Below are 22061 nucleotides of genomic sequence, written 5' to 3' on the forward strand. Positions count from 1 at the left end.
GGGAGGGTGGATTTACTGTATAACACCTCATACAAAGATCTGAAGCTTATGTATAGAAGACAACTACATTTGTTTAATAAAATACAGGATTTATCAATGCAATGAATAGCTATTTATTCAATAACGTCAGAGTGTATTATTTTATCTTATGCATGCGATGTAATTTAACTGACCGAGCCTGTTATGCCTTCTTCTGTAACAAGCTGTAAATAACAGCACTAAATGAGATTTGTAAATTGCATTAGCCCCTTGTTAATCACTCTAATAATGAATGATAGGACCTCTGCTTCAGCTTCCATATTTGCATAACTAATTTAATTTACACTTAACATAACTGCTCTGACATCTTTAGTTATCTTTATTCAACTACTGCATATACAAAATTCAACAATGGATGTGTGGCAGAAATTCTGGTCATATTACAAACCTTATAATTACGGTTTTCCTGTTTTTCTCTCTCACCTTCATAAGCAGGTTAATTCAGTGACCCAGTTCTCTCATGGGCTGTTTCGACTGTGTTTGATTGCTTAAATATCACATCAGAAATGTGTCAATTAGCATGCTTGCATGAGATGATGTCAGGCTGTGTGCAGGTGCTAATTAATATTTAGTGCTTTTACACCCCGACTAAACTTTCATCATGTGGCGTGTGTTTCACCACTCACTCACATACTGGTGCAGTGCACCTCTGCTAAGATAACTATCTCTCACCCGCTGTCAGAGTCACCTGCCCGTCACAAGCACAATCCACCAGTCCACACCACTCCAGAATAAAACATCGGACATTACTCACTGCTTCTAGGAAACCCGACAAATACATTGTGACTTCCTACAATTAAATGTGTTGTGTCTCATTTGAAGTGTTTAAGTGTGATATTGTTACTGCATTATATTTCAGATATTATAAAAAAGCTTTTTTAAATATTATCACAACTGGTAAAACTTTTTGGAATTATGTTTTTTTTTTTTTATTATTTAATATATATTTTAAAATGTAATTTATTCCTGTGATGAAAAGCTGAATTTTCCCCAGTAATAGCAAATTTTATTAATAATGGTTATTATTTTCAATGTTGAAAATCGTTTTTGCTGCTTAACATTTTTGTGGAAATCGTGATACATTTTTAAGATTATTTGATGAATAGAAACGAACAATTGTATTTAAAATAGATTTTTGCCAAATAATGAAATAAATGTAGCCTTGATTACTTGTTTCAAAAACAAGAATTAAGAAATGAAAAAAGAAAGAAAGAAAAAAGTTTTGAATGTTCCACTTGATTTCATCTTTGCAAACTACCAAGCCAAAATCACTTTAAATAGACATTTCATCTGAAAATAAAAGGCTTGGAGTACTTTATAGGAAACGACCAGGTACCAAAGCGAGACAGAAAGTTCCAGATTTAATTGGTATGTCCAGAGGAGCATCCTAGACGTGCATGTGGGGAAAAAGAGAGCAAGAGAGAACAGAAGTTGAGCTGCTTCTCAAACAGCGCTCATCTATTGCAGCGCATCACTCGGCAGTCACTGGCTCCCCGAATCCCTCTCCAGCAGCCTATGAAAGCAGCTCCTCGCTTTGAAAATTTTCCCTATCATGCAAACTGACAAAGGCATGCTTTTCAAAAACCCACAGCCAATCTGTTGATCATTATTTATTTACGACGGCCTGGAGGCGCAGAAGCCTGTAAAAACCATACTTGATATGGTATACGCAGTCTGTTTTTCCCTTTCCTGCTTGTTGAATAAAGTATCCCTAAGGCTCCCTCAAACAATCGCTTTTCACTGTGCATAAAACACACCTAGTAAAGGAGAGGTATTTAATGTATGTTGTAATATATTGACAAGGAGGGGCACAGGTTGAGTGAGTCCACGGGTCTGTCTTTGGTAATTTTGATGTTTTGCTGCAGGGTTTTGGCTTGAAAAAGCTTACACCTAGAACAGAGGAGCTGTCATCCAGTACCCAAGAGCCAGCTGAACACACAGGCACCCTAAAGCACAGAAAACTTTGACACCGCTTTGAAGCGTTTCAAAACAGGGTAAATAACTCCCAAGAATTATTATCACTTGTAGATCAAAGAGCCGATGCATACATTACATGGCAAACGGGGACCTTCAAATCTGCTCAGAAAACAGTTTTGTGCTGCAAGTTAAGGAATAAAATTCAAAGATCCTTCTGAGCAATCGCTGAAAGCTATTTCTTTCATTGCACTCGCAGTTTATTGTTTAAACCGAGAGCAAAAAGAAACAATTGAACATTGATCATTTTCACTTGGAAAGCAGACTAAAGGGCGAGATCCTCTGCAGGGCTGACAGTTTACAGTGTGTAAAATTCAACGTAATTGCTCCTTTTGGGGGGAGATTCGTGTTGGAGACCTCTGTCTGGGGTACTTATTATAAACTGAAGCAAAATGCCTTGTGGGTGGCACACAAATTAAATGAATAAAAATGAAATTAAAAGTAAAAAAGAAGAAGAAAAAAAATCCCCTATTTAATTTAATTTATAATACAATATTTAAAAAATTAAATATTACTATAAAAAAACTGCTGTTTCCTATAAAACATTTTAATTAAATGTTACATTTTAAAACTAATACTATATATAAAAATTTAATAAAAAAATTACATTGAAGAAAAAAGTTAAATATTAATATAATTGCAATAATTATAAGCTTGCATCATAAAATGGCCTTATATAATAAAAATGTGGCTGATTTGGCACTAAATTACAAAAAACTATCGAAACACAAAAATCATGCATGTTGGCTATGACTCTGCAGAAAGTTGTCCTTTCCTTTAAACCTTCAGCAACACTTTTTCACTTGATGATGTGCAACGTAGGGCATGGTCTCTGCATTTTTTACAACCTCTGCATAAACGTCTCCTGGTCACATGGGCGAGTCCTTTTATCAGTCAAAATCAATTAGCAGCATTCTAATTCCAGCGGACAGGATAAAAGGAAGGTAATATTTGAATTCATTTTTGATTGCAATGATACATTTCACATATGGCCTTAAGTAAGAAAAACACGCCTCACAGGGGTTCCCACAATAGATGAAGAGCCCTGAGGCTAAGTAACCATGCTGGCGTCTCTGATTGGTTGGCACCGTCATTAGTGCCACCGCTGTTTAAGAACTACATGTGGACGGGACTGGGAGGAGATGACAGCTGAGACTTTAAAGCAAGAGTATTTTTCAAACAGCTTTTCATAGCTGCTTTCATGACAGAAATATTTCAGCTCTATCATTAACCGCTGACAGGCTGACAGCTCAAACGCCTCGGCCTGAAAGACCTGCCCCCACTCCCTCCACACTTTCTTTCTCCTTCTCCATTCCTCCTACTCCCACCATCCCAGCACCATCCATCCCATCTTTCCTTTTGAAGGCTGGAGGGAACGTCTTGAAATCAATGTCTTACCTCGTCATTTTGGGTGAGCAGTTGGGTGAATTTCGCATGCCTCCGTTGCGTTGCTTCTTTTTGGGCGACAGTGTTGACGGATGCTCATCTTCGACTGCAAACACATGCAAAGAGTGTCAGACTGTGGACAGCTGGGATGGTAAAGTGTGCTGGAGATGACATATTAAAGAACACAAAAGCCAACACTCAAGCAATCATCGCAAAAAAAACACTCAAATCTGTGAAGACCTCCAAAAATAGAAAGAGAACAGTGTTAGTGTGGACAAAAGTACACTTAAAGAAGGCAAGTACAGACCTGAAGGACAACCATTAAGTTTTACACCCTGTTTTCCATGAGTTGGAGTGAGCGATGTGGGTGTGGATTTATTTCAGTCCATATCAAACTCTCTTTTCCCTCTCTGTCATTGTTAGGAGGGCATGAGCTTGAACAATGACAGAGGGGAAGAAAAAAGAAAAGAAGATTAATTTGGAGTGTGTTTTTAAATGGATGACTACATGGCAGAATGCATCCTCATCACTCAGAGAGCCGTGAGTCTGTCCCCCGTACCACAAGCACTCTCAGCGCTGAACTGAGCCTTCTCTTTCTGAAACGCCTCTCCAGGAGGATGTTACCGAGGGGCCTGTGAATGTCACATCCTCTCTGCTTTATAAACACATCATGTGCGAGTGTTAAGGGCCTGAAGGTTGAGCTGCATCTGAGATGCTGTGGATAGTGCAAGGAGAAATATTCAAAAACTACAGCTTTGCTTAAAATATTAGTTCACCCTAAAAAGGTTGTCATCATTTAGTGATTCTCATGTCATGCCAAACCTGTTTGACCAATTTCAGGAACACAACAGGAGAACATTTTCAACTTCTTCATATGACAATGGCATCAAAATCTGTCCTTCGCATCTAAAGGTGCCATATTGCAAGTGAACATGAGCACCAACGAAATTTGTGAGCGATAGAAAAAAAAAACTAAACAACTTAAATTTAGCATTTTATTTATGGTGGTTTAACAATTATGCTCACTTCAAAGCGTCACTGTATGGATCAGGAGAACGGTTCCTTTACGTTGAGGAGAAAGAGTTCAATACGTTTTATTTTCATATTATGTATAATATCATATTATACATCTTTTTTTTCTTTTTTTTTGTATTTAAGTATCATAACAGATACAGAACACAACATGGTCCGATTTGTATTAGAGACAGAAACCCAAACTCTAAAACACCGCAAGCTTTGGCTCTGTTAGAAATTCATCAACACAGCAAAATACTGCAAACTTGTAGGTCTCTGATTTCCCTTTGTCATCTAATTGTTCTAATAAATCTTTTTTTAAAATACAAATTAAACAAAAAGATGCCCTCTGTGTCTTTACCAAATGCCACTGCTTGACATTTGCAATTGCACTGTGGAAGGAGCAATGTGAGACAGTAATCAACTTTAAAAATATCACTACTGATAAGATAAGGCGGTGCAGTGGCCCTTTGTTCCGTGTTATGGTTGTTAAGCGAGTGGCCTGGCTGGGCCGGACCGCACTCTCCTGCCCTTGCTCTTCCAAATTAGGTGGCGGAGATTTACGAGCTACAGTGGTGCCCTTCAGTAAGAGGCTTAACAATGAAATAACTCCACCTGCAACACGGCCATTTCAGCAAGTCTCTGTTTGTTCCAAATTACATTATGGCACTTTTACAACCTCAATCAAAATAGGATCAGCCCACCAAAGTGTGATTGCTGTTCCATACCACAGGCAGCTATAGCCCTTCTATTTTTGGGTCTCTGATCAGAACGATTAAGCTAGACATCTTTCTACGGGCTGATGCCTGCTTTAATGCACAACAGATATTACAGAAATGACTATTTAGTTTATATTCGTTTATTTACGCCTTTTCATTTATTAATTTTTTTTACTATAATTCTAAACACTTAGTAAAATGTGGGGTGGGCAACTGGCTTAGGTTTAAAAGTCTCAGACCACATTGAAAATCTAATTTAAACCTGGAAAAGAGGGGAGAAACGTACATAAAATAATATGAAATATACATTGGATTAATTCTAATAGTCTGAGACCCATTGAAAATCTAATTTAAACCTGGAAATAAACTGAAAACACTAAAATTAATATTCAGAAATAAAAAAGGTATTTAATTAAATTAAATTATGTAATTATGCAATACATATACATATATATAAACACACACACACAAAAAATATTTAAGATATATAATGAAAAAAAAATCCAAACGATATAATAAAAAAATAAAAAAAACAACAACACAAAAGCATTTTAATTAGTGGCCTTGGAACCCCACTGTATGTGTAAGCTAGCTATACTGGAACTTCTATACACCTTACGATGGCAGTTTCAGTTACACACATTACACACACATTTAGTGTTGGGCCAGGGTGTACATTAGCCACTAGCTGCTCTACATGCATGCAGCAGTGACTGCAGGGACCATGCAGGAGGGTTGTCTGCGGCAGCACTGACTAATGCATCCTAAGGCACCACCTACAGTGTGTGGGACTGAGTGTAGAGGACAAGGTGCAGGGGCGGTAGCGGTACTTTCCAGGCAGGCTGCGGGCCCGGTTCAGACCAGCCAGGCTGAGTCGTGACTGTGAGGGTGGCGCCGGAGGGAGAAGACTTCCTTTACGGTTATTAACAAGAGGTACGGCAGTCGTGGAGCACTCTACAACCGGCAGCACACTGGGAAGAGTGTTGGGAACAGCCATACTGCTGGCCAGTTTGATCGAGTGCTTTTGAAAAGGTGCTCTAACTTCCTCCTTTACTGTCAAACAGTGGAAAACACAAACAATGAGAGATGACTGTGAATTGGGTCAGTGACATAAGATAAAGAAAAGGAAAATGATTTAAAAATCTAGTTTAAAACTCTCCTATGCAAGTTATTAGAAAATGTTCTTTGTATTCATGGAGGTTTCATATGGTTTTGAAAATCTTTTATATTATTTTTAAGAAAAGTTTAAATTAAAGGAATCTAAAAATTGCATTAACTGCATTAAGTTAAAAGTCAAATGTATTAACATTTTCTTTACACCTTGAATGTGAGTATACATATCCTTCACATTATTTTCACATGAATATGAAGCTTTTGGGCAGTCACACCACATGACATTTTACAACCTGAACTTAACGTGTTCTAAGAAGGTAAAATGATCAAATATTTTAAGAGGCTCTAAATGTAAATTAAATCCCTTGTTAAAAAAATAAAAATAAATAAAATGTGTTTTACATAAGATTTAAAATGCTATATAGAAGCCACCTAAAAGCACATGCCATTAGTGCTTCTAAACTAAATATATTATGATTAAAACACTGAAGCGTTCATAATTTATCCCTGAACTGCATGAGAATCACATAAATATTTAAGTATGAAAATACAAGTTGACATGATTTTCATTGTTGCGCCATTTATTTCCCCCTTTGATTACCTTTTACAGACAGATCCACAAATCTGTGCGCCAGAAAGGCATCCGCTGCATATTTGAATAATTGACGATGACCCCCCAGTTTTATTAAACACTACTTAACCACTTGGCAAGCGCTTTAGGTGAAATGTTCAATATGACATTAGCTTTTCCATTGCTAATAAACATTAATTAATTAGAAGCACTTTCTTCCCCGCCTGCTCTGCGACAAGACAGAACAAAGCACGAACATACTATTCCTGATCACCGTCACAATGAATCAGGTCACAATGCAGGTAGGGATGTGCTCACACAAGGGAACACGGCAATCTCTTTACATTCTGCCTCAATATACGGCACAACAGTGTTGAAACAATGTACTTAAAAATCTGTACTTCACACACCACACGGAAATTTTTTAGATTAAGCTTCAGAAAGGACCAAAATGACAACAATCTGCAGTCTGACGGATGGGAGTGTGTGGTGTGTATAAGGGACCTGGAGTGTTTCTCACGGGGAGTTATCAAGCTCACTGCCTGCCATCCCAGCCATAAGACCCCAGCCTAATGCTATCTACATAAAAGGCAAGAGGTTAACCAATATCTGGTGTAAGTGCAAAAGCAGTTTCCGCCCGCTCCCCAAACCTTGCTCAGAGCAATAAATAGATGGTTATTTCTGCCGTCAGCTGCCGCATTGATTTAAAGGCCGCCACAGATAACTCCTGGATTCATCTGGCCCCTGTCAAACACGAGTAGCATTATACGGAGAACATGCACTGTGGCACTTTCACTGTGGATTTACAGTAATCCAGACGGCAACTGTCCCTTTATGAAATGCAAATCCTGTGACGAGCCACAATTGTGTATTCTTATCAAGGCCATTGTTAAATTATAGAAAATACATCTGTGAGAAAATGCATTTTAAAACTTTATCTAATTTTATGGCTGCTCTACATAAGTCAATTCGGCATGCGTACACTTTTGAAAAATTTAAATCACCCTAAATTATCCTACTTATTAATAATATTAGCATAAGACTTTATATTATATATTTCTTTAATTATTTTGCAGTAAAAAAAAAAGTCCTCCAGGTTCATAAATATATATATATATATATATATATATATATATATATATATATATATATATATATATATATATATAAAAACATTTTAAATGGTTTAAAATACATTGTCACTTCAGCCTATCAACTATGCAAATACATCAACATACATATAAAAATGAAATGTAATAGCAATAAAGCTAAAGCTCTCTCAGCATAAGTTGGGGACTCATGTTCCTAAAACACATTCAGCTGTGAACGAACCCCAGACTGCCGCTGAGATCCTGTTTCCCCTGGAGTTGCAGCGCCATCTGCTGTTGGTGGCTTCACAATACAGAAACATGTGCAATACCTCGAGCTCCTCAATCATCCCTCACAAGGACACAGAGCTCTTTATGCCACATCTGTATTTCATCTGGAACCCTCTATTCAGCACCTGACCTTTCTCATGCACACGTTTTAAAGTCGAGCTCTGATGCATTTGACCAGAACCCAGTACTGAGAAACTGTCATCACGACCCCCCTTCCCATCAATCCCAAGTAATCTACAGAGAGCTGAGGATGGCAGCTTTTGTGCTGTAATGCTATAGTGGGGTAAAATCAAAAGCAAAGAGCCTAAGCAGGCAGATTGCATGAATGAATGAGGGAATGAGGAAAACAGAAAAGTACACTTACGTGATCTGACATATCCGTTAAACTTGTATTTGGCTGAGGGGAACGCAGAGACCAATGAAAGGATACAGAGAGGAAGAGAGAGAGAATGAGGGTGAGACAGATAGCAGTATATCACACTCACACAAGAGCAGAGAGGACGAAAAGTCAAGTTAACAGCAGTTAAAGCAAAGAAGTTGATGGAGATAATTATATAAGTAGGAGATGATTAAAGAAACAAAAAAACAAAAGAGATGATTGGTGGAGGGACTGGATTTAAATGAAGCGATGAAAATCAAGCTGCCTGTTCAGTGTTTCCACAGCACAGATCCAAAGACCTATGACGAGTATACTGCCCAAATACGACCAACCTCACAAGAATCATTATGATATTTGGAGTTTGGTTGGAGAAAAGAACGCTTTGATAAGTCAAAATCTTATCCTTGACACTCAATTTGATGAAAACCAGTAAAAACTCATCAAACAGATGTTAGAAATCTTGAGGCTTAAGCAAATTGTTAAACGACAAATTACAGATGTTTCCCATCACATAATTGCTTCTGTAAAAATTTACCACTGCCGGCTGATCATTTTTGATCTGTAATTACTATCATGTCAACTGCAGATGAACGCCAAACTGTTGGCATGGCATGCTGGGAGATTCAAGATTATTATATGCTAGTACAAACTTGTGACAAAGCAAGTAACATTAGTCATTAATGAGAACAAAACTAGTGATAACAATAGCTACTAATTAATATTTAACATTACAATATTTTTAAATAACTAATATTTTTTCATTTAAAATTATATATTTTAATATTTGAAAACAACATTATTCAAGAAATGTAGTTGATCTATTGGTAGCTGATTGGGTTTTAAAAAGTAGCTATTTATGTACTGTTTAATATTATCCAATAGCCTGTGCTGCCTAAATTACATAAAAGACATAAACTTGGAAAATTTGGAAAAATGAAAAGTCATTTTAGAGAAAAAACTATTTCTGTCTTAGGAATAATGAGTACCGAATCATTTAAAATAAGACCAGGAATGCATATTAAGCAGGTAAATAGTGTCAATTTTAACTTCATGTTGACTTTAAGTCATATGTTGCATATGAAACTGTATGTATGCGGGTTTGTTGAAGATAATCATAATGCAGGATGTTTTGGATGCATGTAGACTGTTCTGTACTGCTGCCCCCATCGTTGCAAAGACTCATCTTTAGTTATGAGTACTGTATCTGATGCCATAAAGGTCACGGTGCAGGCCCAGGGCGGGGCGGTGACACAAGCGCTCAAGCAGGGGCCCCGTGCCGGTCCTGGCATATGTCGCTTGCGATCTGCGGGCGCAGGAAGAGTCGGCCGACTCTCTGGCTAGCATCTGTCCTACACGGTGGAGGGGATGACCGGCCCTGCTCCAGCCTGGTGGTAAGGAACTGTCAGGTTGAGTTTCATGACACACCAGCTGAGCTGGGGAAATGAAAATGCAAACATAATTTTCATGTCAGGCTGCATAAGAGCTGACGGTGCTGAATTCCACCCTGCAAGGAGCGGACAAGATCCACTCGCCCCGCCCGCCACGCTCGTCACATCCTCAGCAAACTCTAGAACCAACCAAAGCAGGCAGGAGGACAGGAAAAAGAGAAGGGGAACATTTTTTTTAAAAAGCCGCAACCCCTCTCAGTGTGCCGGGAGACTGTTGTTTACAAAACAGACATGTCTAAGATTGCCCTCTGGAAGCTTCCTTGTGAAGGCTCATAAGTTCAAAACAGGAATTAATACCCTTTGTGATGCCGAGCACCTTGAGAGTCTTTAAAGCTTGTGTAATGAGGGGATAAGTCTCGGCAGGTGGAGCGGAGGGACTGTTATTGTCATTGTAACTTAGAGCGGAGACAGCTAACTCACTCGTTCAGGATATTTGCTCCCTAAAGCCTGCACTTGCAGAGATAACAAACTCTTCTTAATAGTGTGCAGTGCACCAAAGCTATAATGAGTGCTCCCTTGCTCAGTGACTCTCTGGGCTTTGACTGCAGCCAAAAGAGTGCAAGAAAGACAAAGTATTGACTTCTCACGCATCTCATTTTCATACTAATAATTCTTTGTCTGGCTTTGGCAGACAGGAGCATTACCGTCCTGAGTGATGCATGCACAGAATCAGAACAAAAAGTGCACGAGGGCTGTTTGAGAAAGTGCCATCAGGGAACATTACTTCTGTAAGACAGAGTGCATTTACTGCCACGCGTTTCATGCATTCAGCAAAATTACTGCATCCAGGGGAGTAGTATTTATTTCAGCAATAACTGGGCTACTATATTGTGCAGGTTTAGGACCAACATATCATGCCTAGCACAGGGATGTGATGATATTTATGCTTTCTGACCCATTTGCTGTGTGGGAACACATAATCGGCAATTTAGTGGAGAGTGCCAATAAATCTTCAGTTTAGATGTGAAAGTTGCAAATTGAATTGCTGTGAAAAGTCAAAAAACAGCTCAAAAATAAGATAAATAAGATAGCAATCCTGGCCCACATGTTCAAAAGAACAAAATCATAATTTTAGGGAAAACTGCTAAAGAAAATAGACATACAAATAGAAGTTGTAGCCACTGAGGACGTCACAGTGGCTTTTTAAATAAAGGTAATAAATTACTTGCACTGTGAAACAAGAAGAAACAACATAGAAAAAAATATGCATATTAAATAAATATATACACACCCCAGTGTTATGTTAGGATTACTGAGATACTACTATATTTTTTATTCATATTTAGAATCTTTTGACATTTTCGTTTTCCTTTTGAATTTTAGTTCATGATTTGTTGTTGTTTGACATTTTCATTTTTAATGATTAAAAGTATTTCAGTTTTAGTTTTTTAGTTATTTCAGTACTTTACGTTAAAACTAAATTAAAATGAGAAATGTTGCCTTGCCAACAAGCGGAGATAAAGATTCAGTTAAAATTTATTTTATGGTTTTAATTTTACTGACCTGATACACACAAAAACAATGCCAAATAGCAAATATTCAGAACAAGGTCAATAACGGGATGATGTGCTCTGAGAATTTAATCAGAAAATCATTATTGACTGAGCAAAATCAAAGTCAGATGGAGGAACTCCTCAAAGAGATGTAATGCTAGATCTGAGACGAAACCAATGGGAGAGATTCAAAACAAAGCCGCAGCTGGCATTAGCTGTCAGTCTAAGCAAACTGATTTTAATTCAGAAGAAACGACAGCAGCAAAAACCAACGAAGGATGACGCTACGTGAAGAGATCAGTGACTATGTAATGACCAGTAACTGATATCCAGGGATGTCATCACAGAACCAAAACACAAGACACATAGTCAACCTCATCATAGGGTTTGACGCTAATCTAAGCTGATGTGGTGAACAGTCGGAAGGCAGTTGTAGAGGAAATGCGATCGCCAGAACTGACCCTTGCTTTTATAGTAGGTCGCACCGCTGCCATTCCTAATTGACAGACGCTTTAGCATTTCACATCTGTTACGGCTTAATGAGAAGACCCCTGTTCAGCGCTGTCCTTTACACAACTAACTGCTTCAGTCATCTGACCTCATCCAATAGCCTGAGTCACCGCCATCTCAATTGAGTTCCTGTCAGGAGATCTCTTTTTAACTTTCCCATTGAGCCTGACAGTCCCACTGTGGTATACAAGGCATTAAATAAAGCAGCATTGACTTTTTCTCCCCTGATTGCTGGCTAAGAGAAAATCATCGAGGAGGATCAGATCCTGTGGAAAGGGGGAGAGTTTGACGTGTTTTTTCAATTGCGCCTAAATGTGGACTTTACAGAAGGAAGAGGTTTTATTTCAGCCAGTGGAAATGGTGGAGGCATTAATGGCTTGCGGTTGTAAAACATGATTGTCCAAGAATAGCAGAAAAGAGATTGCCAGTATATTCTTACACTCTATGAACAGAAGAATCTCACTTAAGATCCCTTTCAATCACAATCTAGCATTTGGCATCCAAATTAAACGTGATTTCAGTCAATAATGGACATATATTGTTTGACGACTTCTTTTTTTTTTTCTTCGTTCTGCAATTTTGCTCAGTGAAAAAATATAGTCAAAAGGGATCTTGATCAGTGAGATAGGCATTCGCTTGTTTCTAACATTTTAAATTCTGCAAGATGGCCCATAATAACTGAGCACATTCAAAATTCCAAGACCAAAGGATTGTGGGTATCCAGTGTTTGAACCTGGGGGGAAAAAAACAGTTAGCCATTTGATTGCATCTTCTTTAATCTGAAGAAGGTCTTCAGAAATCACATGAACATGAAAACACTGTCAAAACATCATTAGTAAACAATTAGCCCATAGATGTTTTGATTAAAAGCACATAATACAGTTATTCAACAGATACATGTACACCCGCCACTTAAAAGTGTAAACACCAAAACAGTGACTGCAGAAAGGTCACCAGCACCGCACAAGTGCTCCACTAACACGGCATGCGCTAACACAGTCCTATTGCACCTACTGCAGCACTAACACAGAGAAGCCACGTCACTTCAACTAACACCAATTCACCAATCAAAAAAGAATATGTACTAGTGTACCAACCAATAAGCCACATATACAGAAATAATGGAGGAACGAAAGACACAGCACATGAAACACGGCACAGACACACACGCACTTAAGTACACACACACTCACAGGTCACGGACATCGAACGGCATGTGGTTTGGCGATCGAACTTACAGGCACGTAAACTGGTTGAGCAATCATGAACAGAGACAGAAGAAAGTGGGAAGGCCCTCTGAAGACTGTCCATGTTACTATGTACACTGCCTGACATGCACGAGCAGTCGTGCTCAGAGCGCCCGCAATCAAAACAACATGCCAGTTTCATTCGCTTGTAGACGGACATCTTGGCTACAGTCATGTGTTGGATGAGAGGAGAGGAAAGCAGCAGGTTAATGGCAAGGATCAAAAGAATTTTTCAACCAGGGAAGGTAACTTTTTCAAAAACAGGAACAGAAAGTGCAATGCCTTAGCAGCAAGCACTGAGAGACTTGACCCGCAGATGGACTCCTGCGCTCCTGCTTGCAATGTGCTTCTGATTCTGTTCACACTGCAGAAGTGGAGTTCGATCCGAATTTGAAGATTCATACCTAATTGGACTTTGAAAACATCTGATAGAGGGCTTGTTTAGGCAGGAAGCAGTCGTCTCATTGGGGTCAAGCCGTGCCCTAAGGCTGATCATGTCATAAAAGGTCAAAAGGTCAGATATGACATTATGATCAGGGGTTGGGGCAAGGGACATTCAGGCAGAGAGGAATGGGTGAATGTGTTCAGCAGCAAAACCTCTTTGGATAACATCCTCTGCATCGAAAAGAGAGGATCACGTACCTGTATCCCATCATGCAGTAGCAGGTTAACGACATCACAACGGGCTCTAACGTAGGCACTCTATTCTGTTTGTCAAACTCTGCTCAATCAGGGATTGGTTAGGAGATTTGTGTAGGAAACATGCCAATATGCTATTTCTTTGTCCTCTGATTAGAAGATACTTTCACATGCATTGCTCATTTGATTCAAACATACAGTGCGTGGGGTATTATGTATGCATTTTTTTTATATTTTTCTTTGGTTCTCAAAGGGGCTGTGGTGAGAGACTATAGCAGCATTTAATTGCTGTGAATTGGACTAAAAACAGTCCTTGGTATGCATTCTCCTGGTGCCACCTTGCTAACGGACCATAATCAAGTCTGGCACCCTCAAAAGAGCAAACAATCCACAGCGAAAAGCCTGCTTTTGACTTCCATCTGAGGTTATGAGCCCGAATTAAGAGGCCGATTTCAGTTGTATGCTGGAAAGATAATACGGTAAATGGCTTGGCCTTTAGAGCCATAACCTCTGGGATTGTTATTCGTGTAGAATCATGCAGGAAGAACAGGCATGCAGTGGGAGGTGACCGCAGTCGTATCTCTTGAAACGGCAGCCTGGTCAACTGTTTACAGGGCTGAAACTGATTGAGGCAATGCAAAAACGTGCAGCAGCGGGACTTCTACTTAATTTCATGCTGAAATCTGTTACTTCAGAGTTTGAGGGTTAACATTCATCGGAGCACATAGTATGTTGTTATGTTAGTCAGTGAGACAGGGAGGGCGAAAAAGACACAAGACAACATGATGATGTGAGTGACTGAACAAGACTACACAGAGAGCCTAATTACTGAAGCCTCTTAAACAGGTCAACCCGATTTAGCAAGAATGCTATCAGCACCCCTTACGTCTGTCCTCACCCTAAAACTTCCCTTAAATTAAAGCAGGCTGCATCTTATGTTAAAATACTAATGGACAGGAACATATTTAAAAGCTTTACGTATGCACATAATAGCCTATTTTGACCTTATGCTTATAAGAAAAATGCTTTAAATTCTTAAAATACTTAAAACAAACACACCTCCATCTGTAAACCAGTATAAAGCAAACAACGCCCAGGGGCTCCTTGGGGAGACCTACATAAAGAAACCTAGGTGACAAGTAAAAAGACCCTACATTGCACATTGGCTGATAGCATTCTTGCTAAATAGGTTTATAAGGACCTCAGTGTTCCCATTTGGTTCCCATCTAATTTGTAGAACTACAGTGGCATCTAGTGTCCAAGTTGTGTACAGCAAAGGTCAACACCACCATGCACCTAATGTTGAGAGATGCACAGTGAGGGCAGCAAGTAAAAAAGGAAGATTTCAATACTGCTGATGCTTGTTGTATTGTGTATAGAGTCTGGGCAGGGGCCGGATGGTGGAGACAAAGGGGAGGCTGTAGGCAAGAGGGAGACCAGATTGTTTTGATTGTGTTTTGGAGACGATGCTCGTTAAGCCTAAGAATTTGAAGAACTTCCACAAGACTGAAAATACAGCAGCATGCAAAATTGCCTCTGACAGCGAGGTGATGGATTCAAGTGGACTTAACCTCCCCCCTTGGCACTCGTGAAGTCCATGACTAATAGTAGCAAAATCAATCGGTGTGTTTGACTTTTCAGATTGTCGTGACATTCATTTCAGGTTTCATTGAGTTTCGGGAGGGTCAAAGAACCTTTGAAATGAATCTCCGATTTCAGAATGGTGCTGTAAGTAAATCTTTGGGAGGAATAGTGTTACTGGTCACAGCCTCATTGTTCTCTCCTGTTAAAGACTGGTTTGTAGGAGGGTCAGGACTGGGTCATTTTCAGGCCAGTAAATTCTGCTGTATTGTTTTGGGCTGAGGACAGTGGAGAGAGAGATGAGGTGTTGGAAGGATGCAGCAGCTAGACTGATACATGCAACATATATATAGAGAGGAGATATATATATATATAGAACTATTATAAGAGTGAGACAGTCAGACAGTCAGACTGTACTCTGGCCACAGGAAACCCATTTTTACTCACAATATGTCACTACCAGTGAGAGGTTTAAATAAAGAGGCGATATTCCAAGGCAGCAAGGAAGAAAATACATCAAGAAGTATGTCAATGACCATAAAGAGGGTGAAATAAAAGAACACAAACTTCCGTCACAGCAATGGAAACCTCATCTCCTTTATTGTAAGGCTACTGGCCTCTTAGCTGATATTTGGTTTAGGGATGGTGCATATAATCAAAAACTATTAATTGGGGTGAAAACAAAAGAGAAAAAAGAAATACAAATATTTTAGCCACTGTGTAAAAGTTTGGGGTCTTGAAAAATTAAGCAGCACAACTGTTCTCAACATTGATCATAATAAGAAATGTTTCTTGAGCAACAAATCAGCATATTAAAATGACTTCTGCAGGATCATGTGACACTGAAGACTGAAGTAATGATGCTGAAAAAACACTGTAATCCCTCATTCATCCAAAAAAAATCAGCATTGCCATTACAGGAACAAATTACATTTTTAAATAAAGTCAAACATAAGACGTTCAAGTTATTTTAAATTGTTGTAATATTTCACAATATATATATTTTTACGGTCTTTTTTCTTAAACAAATGCAGACTTGGTGAGCATGAGTGCCCTCAAAATAAATAAATAAATAAATAAATAAATATATTCTACCTGTTGTCAAAAGTGCATCATCTGAAACAACATGTATAATTTTCAAATGATGTAGATGTAAACATAAACATAAAATAATAAATAAACAAGGGCAGCTGTTAAAGTGTGCACAGTGAAAGGTCACTGGGAATGAATCTGAATTATTCATCTTGTGACTAACTGGTTTGGACAAATGCTTATATAGGTCATGTAATAACAATGCATCATTTCAACATTAATGTTAATGCATGCTCTACTTAACATAAATATTGCTTCATTCTACTGAGCCAAGATTATCAAATAAAACAAACATTTAGATGTTGCCACATGTACATATAATTAAGCGGGTGTTTAAGGAAATACATTTCTATCAAATGATATAAACGTCTGCAGGATGTGCTCTGACAGTTGACTACACTCTGAGCTATTAATCTCTCTTCTACTTCAGTGACTTCCTGTCAGAAAGTGTTTTCACCGGGCAGAGGCAGCGGGACATGACAGTGGCGCGTCCGACCGGCACTTGCGCTGGGCGTTCTGGGTAAACAGGGTGGATATGATTGGTAAAATGATCCTGAGCCAGGAGTGTGTTTTCGGGTACTGTATGTCTGGCGAGGGTGGGCCAAGCTACTCTTGCCTTTTGTTTTTCCACCTGACTGGTGTCATTACCTCTGCCTCTCTCCTGCTGAAGCTACCATGAGCTGACAGCCTCTCTCTTCAACCCTGCTAATCATGTCATTCCCTCTCTACATCTGTATCTCTCTCCACCATTAGCATGCTGCTGACTGGCTTTCCTCAAGAGTCTCACTCTTTCACCTTGTCCTCTTTATCCCTCCTTTTCTACAGTCCATTTCTTTCTCCTTATTCTTTTATATGGTTTTTCTCAAAGTGAAAAAAAAACACCTTAGGGGCTCTACTAATTTTGCTTGTCTTTTTCAAGAGATTGCAGCAAGACAGCAATGCATTTTGTAGATAATTGTGGTTTTAGACATGACATTGATTTTTTTCACACTTAAGAAATGGAAGATGAAAGTGTGAAAATCTTCCACTGACAGCTGAACATTCTATCATTCAAAAAGGAATGGCATCACAGTAATACTATCATTCTGAATGGCAATCAGTTATCTCCATTACATCTATTTGCATGCTGTATTGCAATTAGTCTCATCTTCTTTACACTGCTGTCAAAAAGCTTAGGGTGAGCTTAATATGATTTTTTTAAAGGTCCCCTTCTTTGTGATTCCATGTTTTAAACTTTAGTTAGTGTGTAATGTTGTTGTTAGAGTATAAATAATATCTGTAAAATTCTAAAGCTCAAAATGTAATGCCAAGCGAGATATTTGATTTAACAGAATTCGCCTACAAAAAACAATCCGTTTGGACTACAGCCCTCTAGTTCCTGCAGTAATAACGTCACTAAAACAGTTTTTTTGACTAACCACCGCCCACATGAATTCACAAACAGGGGGCGTGGCCTTGTTGCGCTCCGACGGAGAAGAAGGAAGAGCTGTTTGTGTTTGTCGCCATGTTGTTGAAACGCTGTTTTTTTTTCATCTCTGAGTTCAATCATCTTTGTTTGGGCTACTCAGGAACGCTGTACTTTGAGATTAATGGTTACAATTTATGTTTAACTCGGTTCCCGAAAATTATAATGCACATGTAAAACTATGTGCAGCTCATTTTGCTGAGGACAGCTTTCTCAATCTCAATCAGTTTAATGCTGGATTTGCACAAAGATTATTCTTGAAAGATGGCGCAGTTCCCTCTTTGTCTGGAGAAGGCGTTGTTTATGGACCACAACCGGTAAGTGTATTTTATTATTTAAGTTGGTGTGTTTAACAGTTTCTGTAACTTATTACACAAAGGACAACGCTGTTTAGCTTTGTTAACTAGATGTTAGGGCTGTGCAAAAAAACGAATGCGGTTTTTCATGCGCATCTCGTCAGTAAAAACGCTCCTGTGACTATAAATACATCTCCAGCACGTGCGTTCTAGCCCAATCACGTTACCAGGAGGGCAGCCTGCTCTCAGCTGCTGTCGAATCACAACACAGGTACCGCTGGCCCAATCAGAACCCGTTACGTATTTCTGAAGGAGAGGCTTCATGGAACAAGGAAGACATCAGCCCGTTTTTGTGACAGTGAAAACAGCAGTATACAGATAGGTGAATTGTGTGAAAAATACTGTGTTTTTTTACACGTGAAACATGAACACATGTTATATTGCACATTATAAACACAATCAAAGCTTCAAAAAAGCGTGTAAAACGGGACCTTTAATGTTCTGACAAAAGTATCTCATGCTCACCAATGCTATGTTTATTCGATCAAAAAAAAAGTTACAGCAGTAACACTGAAATATAAGTACAATGTAAAATAATTTTTAATTAATTAATTAATTAATTATAATAGTTTAATTATACTTGAATATATTTTAAAAGGTAATTTATTCCTGTAATCAAAGCTGAATTTTCAGCATCATTACTCCAGTACACATGATCCTTCAATAATTATTCTAATATGCTCATTGTGTATCCAACGTTTCTTCTTATTATTAGTGTTGAAATTAGTTTTGCTGCTTAACATTCTTGTAGAAATAAAAACATTTTTTCAAGGATCATTTAATGAATGGTAAAAAAAAAAAAGATTTTTGGGGGGTAACAATATAAAAACCTTTACTGTCACTTGTGGTTATTTTCTAAAATAAAAGCATGTATTTCTTTAAAAATCCTACCCTATGTAAAGGGAAGTGTTTTAATCAGTTATGGCTGCACATGTTTATTTTATGAGTAATGTCTCACAGTATTCATTAAAAATATGTGAAAATTAAAATACTCAGATGACCTACTGTTTCTGCTAAGATTCAGCAGCACACATTGATTTACACTTTACAATCCTAGAAGGCCATGAGAGTCATCAAATTCAAGTAGTTGTGGGCGAGGTGTGTGTGGGGGGGGGTGTAAGATGATTGTCTCTTTCTAAGTGTAAGCACTATAGTTAGAAAGTTCAGTTCAACTTAATTTTAATGCGAAGTTTGATTTGGTTTTTGCAAATAATATGTGAATAAAAAATAAAAAAGCAAAACTATGAAAATTAATTAAACTGTAAACTTTTGTTTGCTGCCTTGCAAGTGTTTTTTTTTTTTTTTCAGAGCCCGTCTTCATTTCATTTCCAATATGTAACTTTCCAAAAAAAACATTTGTATTTTAAAAATTCTACATTACAAGAGAGACAACAATATCTTGACATATTACACAACGTAATAAGTGCCCTACAAAGTGAAAAAGAGTTGGAGGTGAGGGATGGTCGGGTGTACTTACTTCTCTTGCAGCCACACTTTTTAATCCTTTTGGGATCTGTGATGTCATCATGACATGCTTTGCAGTAGAAAAATGCTCTAAAAGAAAGACAAAGAATTGAACACTCTGCTTCAAGTGTGCCCTTCACAATTCAGTTTTCACTAGTATTGAAACATGAAAAATCAAATAGAAGAGCACAAGTAATTTAGATAGATTGTAGAGATGATTACCTTTTCACCTCTTTGGCGTCGCTGGCGATAAAGAATCCCAGTGTCCCCTCCTGCATCTTTACATGATTCCCCGGGTTGATCAGAATACTGTTCAGTCAGAAAAAGGGTCATTTTCATTAACATGAAAACCAACCTTGCAGATTCAACAACTCTAATCAAGAGGAATGGTACACGTGTTTTTGGACCTTGATGAAAAGACTGATGAGAAAACATGCATATACTGCATCAAATTTTAGTACTGAAATTGTACTTTTGTCAAAAAAAAAAAAAAATAGTGCAGCGAAAGGGACCTATTCAAAAAGAATGCTTAGGCCACCTGGTTTCACACAAATACAGTACAGTACACAACAGAATGACTAGCCCATTTTAATTCTTCTTCTCTTTGTTTTTTTTTTTTTTTTTATTAATGATGATCTTATACTGAATTGTCTAGATGATGAGATAAAAGAAAGAATTAAAATTGGGGCGGAAACAGTATAGGCGTTCTGGTCGACAGGCCTTCAGAAACTCATGGTGTGAGGTTTATCACAACACAGAAGCGCAATTGAACTCCTTCTTTAGTGCGGTGGAAAGCAAGGGAATGACCAGCCCACCAAGAGTTCAGGGTGCATCCTGGGTCTCTGAAACTGCGGCAACAGCATAAGTAAGCCAACACAAGCCATGCAGTTTTACTTGAAGTTGCTTCTGCGCAAACAAGAAAGCGGAAATCTAAACATGGTGACCATTACATTTGTAGCATCAGCTATTAAGCCATTGTTATTACTTTTATTGTTATTGTTGCTGTGTAACCTAATTAGAAAAATAAGAACTGATGTAGAGGTTATGCCACCAGTAATCAATATCTCTTACTTTGACAGACTGTGTTGTCTGTTATTTTATATTTTTGTTTAATTTTACTGACTATTATATACAGATATAATGAACTGCATGTTATATCATCTTGCTAACCAATATTAACATTATTTCTTTTACCTGAAATAACCTTTTGAAACTTAATATTTTAGTTTTTATTTCTTTTAGATGAAATAGAAACATTTTGTAACAATATAAAAGTCTTTACTGTCACTTTTGATCAATATAATGAATTGCTGAATAAAAGTACAAATTTTTGAATGGTTGTGAATGTTAAATCAATTCAAAACATCTAAAGATGGCAATTGTAAAATATATTTTTTAATATCAAAAATACAAAGCATTCTGAATCAAATTCAGTAAATGACAGACTTTTTTGTTTGAAGCAACCTTAGCTCTGGGTTTTGGCTCCTAGTGATTGATCTATCCCAGGCCATTGTGAACAAATACCAGTCGCTGTCAAACCTAAGCTAGCCCTGTCAGCGTCTCTGTGACTTCCCTTGGTGGGCGAGGAATTTTTGATGTTTATGAATCTAATGTCAGCTTCTGCCAGATATTTGGGAGAGTCTGCTTTGTAACTGTAGAGGTTGAGCAGTGTAGACCGAGCCACTACTGAACCATTGTATCATTCCCCGTTAATTAGAAAAAGACGAGACAACACAACATAGCCATCAAAGGTTGCCACATTTGTTAGGAATCGTCAATGAATTGAGTGACAATTTGAGACAATTGAGTTGACAAATGCCCAGTGTGACTAGAGACTAGAGAGCCCAGACGAAAGAGCTCATGAAAGACATCCTGTTATTCCACAGACTCAAAATGGTGGCCAGCATCACTGGCTCTGAAAGAGCCATATACTTAAATACCATTTGAAATATGCAGTCTATCAAAATCCTTTCCTCTGGGCTTGTCAAATAACCACTTCATCAAAAATGAAGGCCAAAAGAGGGGGATTTAATCCATTATAAAGCAGACATTGGCTGGTCAGTTAATGAAAATGTCAAAAGCGCTCTGTCTTGCTTGAAATCATTGTGCTGGGTTATTTATCACTAAGCTTTGCATCTGATTAAATAGCCCCCTTAGTGAGAAGCAGCACATTTGACATGCCTTTCATAAGA

At 38.2% G+C, this 22061-nt stretch overlaps 1 protein-coding gene across 11 annotated transcripts in view; it reads right to left on the reverse strand.

Moving 5' to 3' along the window:
• The window catches only part of LOC128026419 (calcium-activated potassium channel subunit alpha-1), a 256870-nt gene that overhangs the window by 22955 nt on the left and 211854 nt on the right, over nt 1–22061 (reverse strand). For 5 of the 11 annotated variants that reach the window (XM_052613533.1, XM_052613539.1, XM_052613535.1 and 2 more), the window contains exons 17-20: nt 20092–20178; nt 19883–19959; nt 8560–8592; nt 3412–3505 (exon numbers count right to left, since the gene is read on the reverse strand). In XM_052613533.1, coding sequence (XP_052469493.1) covers nt 3412–3505; nt 8560–8592; nt 19883–19959; nt 20092–20178 — 291 coding nt within the window. Of the gene's footprint in view, nt 1–3411; nt 3506–8559; nt 8593–13263; nt 13438–15939; nt 15949–19882; nt 19960–20091; nt 20179–22061 lie in introns of all 11 variants that reach the window. The other 6 variants (XM_052613540.1, XM_052613536.1, XM_052613538.1 and 3 more) reach the window with 3 other exon arrangements.

The sequence above is a fragment of the Carassius gibelio genome, chromosome A13 (assembly GCF_023724105.1).
Source record: "Carassius gibelio isolate Cgi1373 ecotype wild population from Czech Republic chromosome A13, carGib1.2-hapl.c, whole genome shotgun sequence".
Classification (NCBI taxonomy): domain Eukaryota; kingdom Metazoa; phylum Chordata; class Actinopteri; order Cypriniformes; family Cyprinidae; genus Carassius; species Carassius gibelio.